Here is a 12,030-nt window from a genome sequence, read left to right as displayed (position 1 = left end):
TGAGAACTGGAAGACTCCAAAGCCAGCATAATCTCATTATAATGTGTTAGGGGAACCAAGAGTTGAATAAGACCCATTCTCAGTCCCCTAGTAGCTCAAAATTCCAAAATCTGTTATTGTTTCATATTCACATGAACTACAGAATTTTCAAAATCCTTAAACATTTAAAATAGATTCTTAGAGCTCTATCTACATAGTAATAAACTATCATTTGGTAATAAAATAAGGTAGTATTCTCAAGTCTTTGTGGAAGGCAGTGCCTTATTAATAAGCATCATGAAAGAAAGAGTACTTCAGATAAATTGATTTGGGGAAATTCTGACTTAAAGAGATTTCTTTATATCTGAATTTTTCAGATATGTAAAATCTCCAAGAGGAGAAATAGAACTTTTTTCCCAAAATCGTGGGATCAAGGAGTCCTTTACTGAGCACCTCATGAGATTTATGTTTCATTAGAAACTAAACTGAAAAATAGGAATAAGGATCCAACGTTATTAGCAGAAACCAACTTTTACTTTCAGAATATTTCACCAAAAAAGTTATTTTCATAATTTGGTGTTCCTTCAGCTTAGAAAACACATTTCTGGACAATAGGTTTATGATATTTAGTAGCCACAGTTAGTTAGGTGCCTTTAATGACCTGCTGCTTCTGTTCTGCTCTCTTTTAATTTTTAACATTTTCCTTTGGAAATAGTAAATATTTGAGGAATGAGTACAAGAAGGAATAAATAAAACTAGATAAATAATAAATAGTTGAATGAATTAGTTAAACACGGTAAACCTGGAAACCAGCTTCGACTCTCATTAGCTTGTTTTAGGTTTTGTATTTCTACTTCCACGTAAGGCCAATGGGAATTATATCAGCTGCCCTGTCTCACAGAGTTCTTGGCAAGTTCAAAGATTTCAAAGTCGTAGGTGGGGCAGTTTTAGGGCTGAAATTATCTTAGTAATCATCTATCTATCCACTCTTATTTTCTAGATGTGAAGACTGGGACCCAGTGGAAGTGCTAGCTACATCGGAAACTTCCTTCCCAGTCGATCCACGTTAAAGATGTTGGAAAAGTCCTCTACTTTAGTAAACGTTGTATAGAACATTTACTATACAACGTTTCTAATTCAAGTGGGGACTATTTCTCACACAAGTTTTACAAGCAATCTGGGCCCCCAAACACATATTTCACCACAGAATTCACGGCCTATATAGGAAGGTGTGGCAGTCGAAACATTCAATAATCAGCATAGCGCAGGCACAGGCACTGACAATGAGTACTGACACAAGCCATGAGCAACTGACAGAGTCACACTGATGGGTACCAGCAGTGTTTCGCTCTAGTACAAGGATCTGGTCAACCACATTTTCCCCTTCCTTCCAGTATTTCCTGGCCTTGCGAGTACTGTCACTTTACTGGGGTTAGGCATTCTTCCATTCAGGCTTTCTCTTCTACCGTGGCTGTATTATTGATGTCCATAAGACAGTAAATTCCACTACCTGTCTTCTAGGAATCGCCCAGCACTTCATAGCTCCTTCAGCAATATGCCCCTCTGCCCCCCAAATCATGGGGCATTTCCATGTTTCCAGTTTCCAAGCAGGAGGGAATTACAGTTTTATCATCTCCTCTTGCCTCTATTGTGACATGGACAAATCCACTATCCCTACTTAATTATTCTGGGTTTCTCTATCCCTGTATACCCTACATTCATGTTCTATAGTCATGTTTCATAGTTGAATATGATCTGAAAGGCTGAAAGAGTAACAACCATGAAAAGATGGGAGAGGAACAATAAAGTGGCATGAGAGAAAGCATCTAATACTTTTAAGTTAGAATAGGAAGAAAGTATTTGTAAGGATAAAACCTGTGTTTAACCAGGTTTGTGTGTGTGTGTATGTGTGTGTAGCTCTGAAAAAAATACACATTAAGAAAATATATCGATCACATTTTCATAATTCTTTCTAAATAACTTGCTCCTTTTCAAAGCCAATGGGGGATAGTTTATACAATTTGACATACATACCTTCGTAGTACTTTGGCCCAACTCTGCTTCATTTGCTATAAGTGGACAAAAGTTTGTATTTGAATCCAATTCAGCTATAAATGCGGAATGAGAGCCCTGTTCTCCTGGATTTAGAGTAGTTACAGTTCTAGCACACTCACCTCTACAAGCCTGCTGGTGTGTTCACGGAATATCGCAGTATATTCTTTTATTTCCTTTTCCCGGCCATTCTTGGCAGCTTCAATGAGAACCAAAAGTGGGACTGTCGTATCCAAAAAGGAGTCTGACACATGATCTATAATAGCCTTACGGAGCTGAGGAGAAATAAAAAATTCAGGTTTTTTTTTTTTTTTTCAAGAAATAGGTCTTGTTATTTCCTATTTTTACAATCTCAGTAATTACAAAATTTCTTTTATATATATTTTTGCAGTCTCTAAAATCATAATATTTAAGACTGCATGAATGTCACTTACAAAGCTAAAACAAGCTAAATATCCAAGAAAAAAAATCATCGAGCAAATAGCTCTCTTGCTCTCAAAAATTACTATCTTTTTCTTAAATTGTACTTAGCCCAGAGGTCAGATTATAAGTGATAGTACTGTATTTTTCCCTCAAAGAAATTGCACTATTGTAATGTTTATGCATGTGTACAAGCAACATTGTACATCATGTATTTTCATAATTACAAAATTATAAAATGTTTTCTACTTTGTTGGAAGAACTCATGATAAATTTTGATTAGCTAAATTGTAGACTTCAAGGTAATTAAACCAAGTTAGACCACTGATTATGCCAGTTGGTAACAGATTAATAGAGCAAGGAAAATAAAAAATGAGTTTGATGTCCAATTTTCTCCATTTGCATTAACCGTTCTTGCCCTCACACCTTAAATTATTAAACAAGTATAACATTCTACTACAATTAGTTCCTTTAAATTAGATTATGTGTAAGCTTATAAATGACAATCAGGCAATTACTCTACTCAGCAGATATTTTCTGAAATTTAAAACTGAGTTGGAAAATTAATGCACTGTATTTATATAATATTGAGTCCTTAAAGATCACAATATCTTGAAATGTTTCATTAACAATGTCAATGATTATGAATGGCTCCAAAGTTTTTGGTCATCTCCCTCAATTTAATAACCTCTGTAATAAGGATATGAATAGCTATCAGGCAGGGAATTTGTAATTTGCCTTCTGTGAAAATTATATTTTAGAATATTTTTTAAAACCAGCAGACATTTAGTTTTGGATTACATTAGAATTAATATATTTTCAAGGGGTTAAATGATGTAGCTACATGAAAAAAACCCCACTGTCTCTCTTCCTATAACAATCGTAGGATAATAAATCCATAATAATTATAGATTTGGGGGGAGAAAAATACCTTTGTCTAAGATAGTGGAGCTTTCTCAGAAGAACTGTGACATTTTTATGGCTATCAACAATTTCACAAAGGCAGTAGGAAGATCCCCAAGGAAAGATTCTGCTTCGCATGCAGAACAGCAAAACACTAATAGCAACTAATTAACATTTACTGAGCACTTACTTGGACAGGGTGTAGAGTGCTAAGTGTTTACAAGGCAAGGGGAAGACCTTGAGTGAATGAACAGTTTGATGTCCATAAACAGTGGACCAGGAAAGTCAGGCAAGAGATCATAAGTTAGGAGTTGAGCTGAGAAATACAAGTTGTTTTAGTTCCAGGTACATAAGAGAAAAGTAGAAGAAATCTCTCAGAAGGGGAGCTGTTTCCAATGACCATCCCTCCCCTTTATCTTTTTCTTCCTTCATTTGTAACCAGGACATATAGAAGGGGGGCTAAGAGGAGATTTACATTAGAGATATGTGACTGAAATACAGCATACATATGGGAGGTAATTCAAGCCAAGGAGGTGAAGAGAATCATATAGAGGGAGATGCACAGTGAGATGTCCAAGAATAAAATCTTGAAAAATATTACCACTTATGGTAGTCGTGCAGATGGAGAGTAGGACCTAAAAAGAGGCTGAGATGATGGCCAAGAAACAAAGAGAGGAAATGACCCAACAGCTGGAAGGAAAACTTTCAAATAAACCTCTGTATCAATGCTCTTCAAATGAACTTATCCTACCAGACACAATTATAACACCCACATTATGGATGTGTTGAATCTTCTTTTCTGTGTATTTGATCTCATTCAATTCAACAAGTCTTTCTGAACACCATTTCCTTACATTTCTACCAAGAGCTAGGTATTGTGAAAAATGTCAAGTTGGAAACACATGATCCCTTATAATCTAGTGGAGGAGTGTCATTAAATATTGTAATAAAGAAAAACCAGGAGACTGACAGCAAAGAAATCTCAAGACGATAAAAGGGTTCAGAGTATTATGTTAAAGATAAGTTAAATTAAAAGAACCAAGACTTCTCTATTGGATTTGACCACTAGCAGGTTATTAAGAAGTTTTGGTGGAAAAGTGGGAGCAGGAGTCCTATTGCTATGGTTTGAAGAGTGAATGGGAGATGAACAGGTGGAGACAGAATAAACTCCTGTTTCTAGTAATTTGATTGTCACATGAAGAAGTAAGACTTGGTATTAACTACACTGAGATACAGGTTTAAAGAGGGATTGTTTCTCATATAAAAGACTTCGACGTATGTTACCAACTAAAACTAAACTCAGAAAGTCAGATTGTCCTCTTATGCTTTAAAAAAATACGTTTTGATTTATCACCATATAAAAATGATAGAGATAGAAATAACTACTGTCTTAGATTGTGCCAATTTTTGTAAATACTTGAATAATTGCAGCAATCTTCTTCAAGCACTGAATACATTTGCTCTGGTCCATGCATCTCCCCTCAGTGGTGCCACCTTGCGTTCCCTTCATTTTAATGGCATTTACTCCCCTGTTCTTTTTTTTTATTTCTTCAAGGTTTTCAACTATATTTTCCCTGCTATTCATTCAATCCATCATCCCATATACAAATGTTGAAATATGTTGCAGAACTGAGGCTTGAGGTATAGCTGATTTACTATTAATTAAAGAATAAATAAACTCTTTGACTAAATTATTTTTTAAAAAACTAAACCAAATTAGGAACACGTTTTTTGCTTTTTTCTAAGGCATGTTGCTAACTACACAACACAATAACTGAGAAAAGGGTACCACGGAGGTGTGATATTATGTTCAGTAGGACAAGACAGAAGGACTGGAAAAAGGGCTTTCAAATAAGATCTATGCCAATGTTTTCATAATTCTGTTGGAAAATGGGCTGAAATTACCTGATAGAAGACACTGGCAAATATCATAAGCAAAACGAATCTTCTGTAGTTGCATATTCATTCAATTTAACAAATGCATTTTGAGCTTTCTATCTAAGGGCAAAGCAACATTCTAGGCAACTTGGGGAATGCCAGTATGACAAAGACAGGCTAACTATTAGGGAGGGAGAGATATACAATGAGTTTGATGAGTATCTTAAAAGAAGTGCAAACAAATAAACAGCTGACTGATTCTCATAGTTAAGAAGGCTTCTGTAAGGATGAGACATATGTATTCCATTTTAAAAAGTGATTAGGGAAAGGGACGGAAAGCCCAGTGAGCCATACCTCATTTGCTAAGCAAGTTCCAGATATGGTGGTGGCGTGAAGCAGGGAAACGAGCCTGGGAAGGGACGCCAGGTGCCGGTGAGGCCGGACGGAAGCTCCTCGAGCCAAAACCATGGCAGCGTAGAAAGCTCGGAAGCACCGGCCACTGGAGGCGGAAGCGGGGCTGGAGGAGGAGGGAGGTTATGGCGCGCGGGGAACTGTGGGACACTGTGTGGGCAACGCGGGGCGCGACGGAAGCCTCGTTGGGTCAGACCGTGGCGACGCGGGAAGTCCGGACGCCGTAGCGGCCTGAAGAGGAGGTCCGAGGCCCGGGCCCCGGCCGCGGCAATGGCGGAGAGGCCCGAGGACCTAAACCTGCCCAATGCCGTCATCACCAGGATCATCAAGGAGGCACTCCCGGACGGTGTCAGCATCTCCAAGGAGGCCCGGAGCGCCATCTCCCGCGCCGCCAGCGTCTTCGTGCTGTACGCCACATCCTGTGCCAACAACTTCGCGATGAAAGGGAAACGCAAGACACTGAATGCCAGCGATGTGCTCTCCGCCCTGGAGGAGATGGAGTTTCAGCGGTTCGTGACCCCGTTAAAAGAAGCTCCGGAAGCTTATAGGAGGAAGCAAAAAGGCAAGGAAGCTTCAGAGCAAAAGAAGAAGGACAAAGACAAAAAAACGGATTCGGAAGAGCAAGACAAGGGCAGGGATGAGGACAACGATGAAGATGAGGAAAGGCTGGAGGAAGAAGAACAGAATGAAGAGGAGGAAGTGGACAACTGAAGAGGATGGGGAGACGCAGCTCGGAAGGTACCACTCTGAAACGCCGTACACATTTGTGTGAAGGTTTTTCGTGCTGGGCAGAGTAGTCTTAGGCAGAAGATCGAAATAAAAACTGAATTATCATCAGAATTATCATCAAAACCAGCGCTTCCCAGACTCGGAGCATCTGAGTAGCGGAATCCTGTTTTGCTTAATTAGTCGCAAGGTTATGACTTTTTGGCAAGAGAGATTCTGAACAGCTAATTTAATTGGTCAATTTGATCTCTCTTGTTTACTTACACGTATAGTTAGGCAGTTGTTGATCCCCAGTTCCCTCCCCACCCCCCCAAAAAAGTAATAATAACTTCCATGCTGCCGACTGTGTTCCAGATCACAGAGGCAGTCAAGGCTCAGGAAAAATTGGGGTTTGATCATGGTCAGCCTATTTGATTGTACAGTATTTGGCAATACTAGCTTATTTCAGGTGATCAGAATGGCTTAGCTTTAGGAAATTACTATAAGGGTTCGAGAGACAATGACATTTGTTCTATTGTCTCCTCCCTTGACAGTAACATTAATTGAAGTTTGGTTTCTACAGACCCACTTGGCTTGGACCCCTTCTGTATTGCCTATACGCATGTTACCTGCTTGGGTTGCTATGTTCTCGGCGCATAACGCTTTTAAATCAACAGAGTAGAATTAGTCAGGCAAGGTTGACAATGTCTTACTCTTGTAAAACAGATGGTTTAGTCTTAAATGCACCTTACTGCCTGCGACTGTACAGCTTCAGGATTTGTTGTCACCTCCTGGAAGGTTTAAAATTCCAGGCTTTCTCTTCTTGTAGTCCATCTCCTAGACTTGTGACTTGGCTTTTCATTATTCCAATTCATGACAAGTTCCAGACTTTATTTCTTCTAGGCACAACTTTCTCCCTCTGTGCTTCTCACCTCCTGTCTCTGTTCTGCCTCTCCTCTGCTCCCCATTCCCACTTTCTCTGTCCCTCTTTTTCTCACTTCTCCCAATCCAGGGACTTGAATGACCTGCTTAACATCCCAAAGTGTGGTTTCCTCTGATTCCCTAGTTCTAATCTCATGTCTTTTAAAAATGATTTTGTAAACCTTTCTGAACCATAAGGGAAATCTGATGGTGCTCAGGAATCTAATACCTCCCCTAACCCATCCCCTTTAACTGCTTCTGAAGTATCTCTGTTGACCTTTCCTAGTTTTCTTCTCTTTCCATTTGGTGCTTCGAGCACTTTTTTGTTCGTCTCTAAGTTGAGTGCTTGGAGATTGAAAGGTAGTGAAATGTAGTGTGACACTGTTAATTTGTTAAATGAATACAGTGGAAAGTTTGTTGATAAATGAATGAAGAATACTGAGAAAATTATAATGCTTTGTATAAATAAAAATTCCTGTTAAAAGTGAAAAAAAAAAGTGATTAGGATGTTAAGAGTTGGAGCTGGGAGATGGCAAGCATCACATTCTAGGAATAGAGACTATCATAAGCAAATAAAACAGAGGGATCCTCCAGAATCAAAAGTATCTAGTGTGACTGGAATGTGGCGGTAGAGAAAAGATTGAAATAGGGTCTCATTAGGCACAATGGAAATAGTGAAAGGTATTTCAGGTAAAAGAACAAAATTCAGACAAAAAGATTAAAAGATGACAGAAGGAAATGGCCAGAAATTGGTGACTTCTGTTAGACATGAGTGATATGCTTAAGAGATAGCAAACAATCAGCAGGCAGGGAAATATCTTCCCCTTTGAAAGCATCTTCAACCCATGCAAACAACAAATAGCACAATTAATGCAACCAACCCACAGTTTTCTCACAAGATTCTCTCTCTTACTGATTCCTGATCATTTACCATTACATTCATAGCTATGATTATAGGCTACATTAGAGGCCTTTGGTACTTTACATCTCATCCACTGGACCAGTCTCTGATTTCAGTTGTTGCTGTGGGGGACAGTTCCATGTCCTCCAAAGACATGCCACCTCGAGTGCATTCCATGCTTCTTTTTGTTACTCTTTTTCAGGGCCTGCTCCAAGTCTCTGTGAGATTCTCAGCTCAAGCACAAACAGCCTCAAAGTTCTAGAGAGTCAATACTACTGGGAGCAACCCTCAACCAATGGGTATGGGAGCTACTGGATAAAATTCCCAGCTTCCATCTATTGGTCAGACAATTCTGGGAGGCATTCTGTCTCTTCTCAGAGGTCCTTAAGCAACTGTTGCCTATAGTGGTGACCTCAATAGTGTATCCCTTCCTCCTTCCCTGCCTGTTCTCTTACGCTTGATATTCTTTTACACTTGCTTCTTGGAAGTGCCTCTCAAATAAATGACCAAATAAAGGCCCCAGTCTCAGGATCTGCTTTCAGGAGAATCCAATATAGACACATTTATCTGGTGTTAGTGTTGTTCGTTCGCGTAGCAAGTAATAGACTCTGATGTCTTACATAAACTACCCATTGGTGATCACACTTTGCCACTTCTGCTTTGCACACCACTGGGTTTAATTCTGCTATCTCCTGTATTATGGCTGACCATGAAAGAGGAAATATTATGAGATCAGACCATAAATGAACATAGGGACAAAATATGGAAGACCCTGAATGCCATGCTAAGTAATTTCCTTTATATGTTCTGACATATTCATATGGGATTTTTTTCATTTAAATTGTACATTACCACTGATGTAAGTGGTTTGGGATCTCAGATAAAATATTTCTCTACAATAGAATTCCAAAAGTCACAGCTGTATGTGCAAACTGTAAGAAAGACCTGCCCACCCTCTAACCACCACCAAATAAGGGAACAGAAAAAATGAAACTGTGTGGAAGAGGAATGGAAAGAAGAGAAAGTGTTATAGAAAAGAATCATCCTCAGGGAAGTATAAAACTTATATTTGTGCATATTAATGCCACTTTAATTCTAAGTCAAAGAGCAAAATATGACTTTCAAAACTCAATTAACTAATAGGAACTAAATCACTTAATAATTAATTCAGCATATACCTACTGTGCCAATTTAATGAGATGTGTATTTTATGGATACTTAATATTATTTGATGACAAGAATGAGGAGGAGAAGGTACAAGAGCCTAAACATATTTTGCTGAGTGTGGCACCGGTACTACCAACATGGAAAAGAGATGACTATAGCAATTCAACAACTCAGCAGCTAAAGAATCAATCAAATTGTTGTGTTTTTTTGTTTGTTTTCACCAGAATCCTATTTTATTTCACATACCTTAAGTCTTTATTTTGGCATTTATGAAATAGACAATTATTTCTCAATATATATAAAAATTTTAACCTGCCTTTAGTGAAACCAAATATCTGTTTCACTCTGCATAATTTAGTAGAAATGGAATATATTTGATTGTTTTAATTTTTTAATGAAGTAAAGGAGGTTTAAAATCTTCCTTAAGAATTTTAATATGTGTGCAGTTCTCAAATAAATAATGAGGAAAGAGATTAAAGGAACAAGAAAATTGAAATTCTAAAAACATGTAAAATAAATAATAAGGAAGAAAAACATTTATAATAGTAAAATCAGTGTATTACGCACTAGAAGTTCTGAAGGTGAATAGGTCATTATCCCTGGTCCCTGGCATAGTGGTTACAAATTTGGGCTGGGGTTAGATGGATGGACCTGTGCTGAAACCTTGGCTCTACCAGTTAGCTGGGTGATGTTCAGTAAATTGACTCACCTGAGAGATTGAGATAGTCATACTATGGCATTATTTCTTGTTCCAGGGATAAAAATCAATACTGTAAGGACTACAGTGGGTAGAAAGCATTTGCTAAATGAGAGATGTTGTCATAACTATCATTTTAAGGATTTAAAGTCCAGTGTGAAGAAAAATCCTCTAGAAAAGAAAAAGACAAGCAGAAGGGAATCCCCATAAGGTTAACAGCCAATCTTTCAGCAGAAACTCTGCAGGCCAGAAGGGAGAGGCAGGACATATTTGAAGTGATTAAAGGGAAAAACCTACAACCAAGATTACTCTACTTATAAAGGATCTCATTCAGATTTGACAGAGAAATTAAAACCTTTACAGACAAGCAAAAGCTAGGAGAATTCAGCACCACCAAACCAGCTCTACAACAAATGCTACAGCAACTTCTCTAGGCAGGAAACACAAGAGAAGGAAAAGATGTACAATAACAAACCCAAAACAGTTAAGAAAATGGTAATAGGAACACACAGATCGAAAACTACCTTAAATGTAAATAGATTAAATGCTCCAACGAAAAGACATAGACTGGCTGGATGGATACGAAAACAAGACCCGTATATATGCTGCCTACAAGAGACCCACTTCAGACTTAGGGACACATACATACTGAAAGTGAGGGGATGGAAAAAGATATTCCATGCAAATGGAAATCAAAAGAAAGCTGAAGTTGCACTTCTCATATCAGACGAAATAGACTTTAAAATAAAGACTATTACAAGAGACAAAGAAGGACACTACATAATGATCAAGGGATCAATCCAAGAAGAAGATATAACAATTGTAAATATTTATGCACCAACATAGGAGCACCTCAATACATAAAGCAAACGCTAACAGCCATAAAAGGGGAAATCAACAGTAACACAATCATAGTAGGGGACTTGTAACACCCCATTTTCACCAATGGACAGATCATCCAAAATTAAAATAAATAAGGAAACACAAGCTTTAAATGATACATTAAACAAGATGGACTTAATTGATATTTATAGGACATTCCATCCAAAAACAACAGAATACACTTTCTTCTCAAGTGCTCATGGAACATTCTCCAGGACAGATCATACCTTGGGTCACAAATCAAGCCTTGGTAAATTTAAGAAAACTGAAGTCGTATCAAGTACCTTTTCTGACCACAATGCTATGAGACTAGATATCAATTACAGGAAAAAATCTGTGAAAAATACAAACACATGGAGGCTAAACAACACACTACTAAATAACCAAGAGATCACTGAAGAAATCAAAGAGGAAATCAAAAAATACCTAGAAACAAATGACAATGAAAACACAATGACCCAAAACCTATGGGATGCAGCAAAAGCAGTTCTAAGAAGGAAGTTTATAGCAATACAATCTTACCTCAAGAAATAAGAAACATCTCAAATAAACAACCTAACCTTACACCTAAAGCAATTAGAGGAAGAAGAACAGAAAAACCCCAAAGTTAGCAGAAAGAAAGAAATCAAAAAGATCAGATCAGAAATAAATGAAAAAGAAATGAAGGAAATGATAGCAAAGATCAATAAAGCTAAAAGCTGGTTCTTTGTGAAGATAAACAAAATGGATAAACCACTGGCCAGACTCATCAAGAAAAAAAAGGGAGAAGACTCAAATCAATAGAATTAGAAATGAAAAAGGAGAAGCAACAACCAACACTGCAGAAATACAAAGGATCATGAGAGATTACTACAAGCAACTACATGCCAATGGACAACCTGGAAGAAATGGACAAATTTTAGAAAAGCACAACCTTCCGAGACTGAACCAGGAAGAAATAGAAAATATAAACAGACTAATCACAAGCACTGAAATTGAGACTGTGATGAAAAATCTTCCAACAAACAAAAGCCCAGGACCAGAAGGCTTCACAAGCAAATTCTATCAACATTTAGAGAAGAGCTAACACCTATCCTTCTCAAACTCTTCCAAAATATAGCAGAGGGAGGAACAC

General features: G+C 37.9%; 2 protein-coding genes across 4 annotated transcripts in view; one reads left to right on the top strand and one right to left on the bottom strand.

The window, feature by feature from the left end:
* CTNNA3 (catenin alpha 3) overlaps positions 1 to 12,030 on the bottom strand; it is a 1,736,704-nt gene that overhangs the window by 757,859 nt on the left and 966,815 nt on the right. For all 3 annotated transcript variants that reach the window (XM_059899110.1, XM_059899112.1, XM_059899111.1), the window contains one exon: positions 2,154 to 2,306. In XM_059899110.1, the coding sequence (XP_059755093.1) occupies positions 2,154 to 2,306 (153 nt within the window). The remainder of the gene's footprint in view (positions 1 to 2,153; positions 2,307 to 12,030) is intronic.
* On the top strand, positions 5,828 to 6,398 carry LOC132350656 (DNA polymerase epsilon subunit 3-like). The gene has a single exon (XM_059899998.1). It carries the CDS (start codon positions 5,914 to 5,916, stop codon positions 6,352 to 6,354), a length of 441 nt encoding a protein of 146 aa, XP_059755981.1. The 5' UTR covers positions 5,828 to 5,913; the 3' UTR covers positions 6,355 to 6,398.

The sequence above is a fragment of the Balaenoptera ricei genome, chromosome 16 (assembly GCF_028023285.1).
Source record: "Balaenoptera ricei isolate mBalRic1 chromosome 16, mBalRic1.hap2, whole genome shotgun sequence".
Lineage (NCBI taxonomy): Eukaryota > Metazoa > Chordata > Mammalia > Artiodactyla > Balaenopteridae > Balaenoptera > Balaenoptera ricei.
The sequence above is the reverse complement of the archived record's forward strand: the minus strand, read 5'-3'. Positions and strand labels throughout refer to the sequence as shown.

Coding starts and splice junctions, on each gene's coding strand:
- LOC132350656 (XM_059899998.1), top strand. CDS start 5,914: ATGGCGGAGAGGCCCGAGGACCTAAACCTGCCCAATGCCGTCATCACC.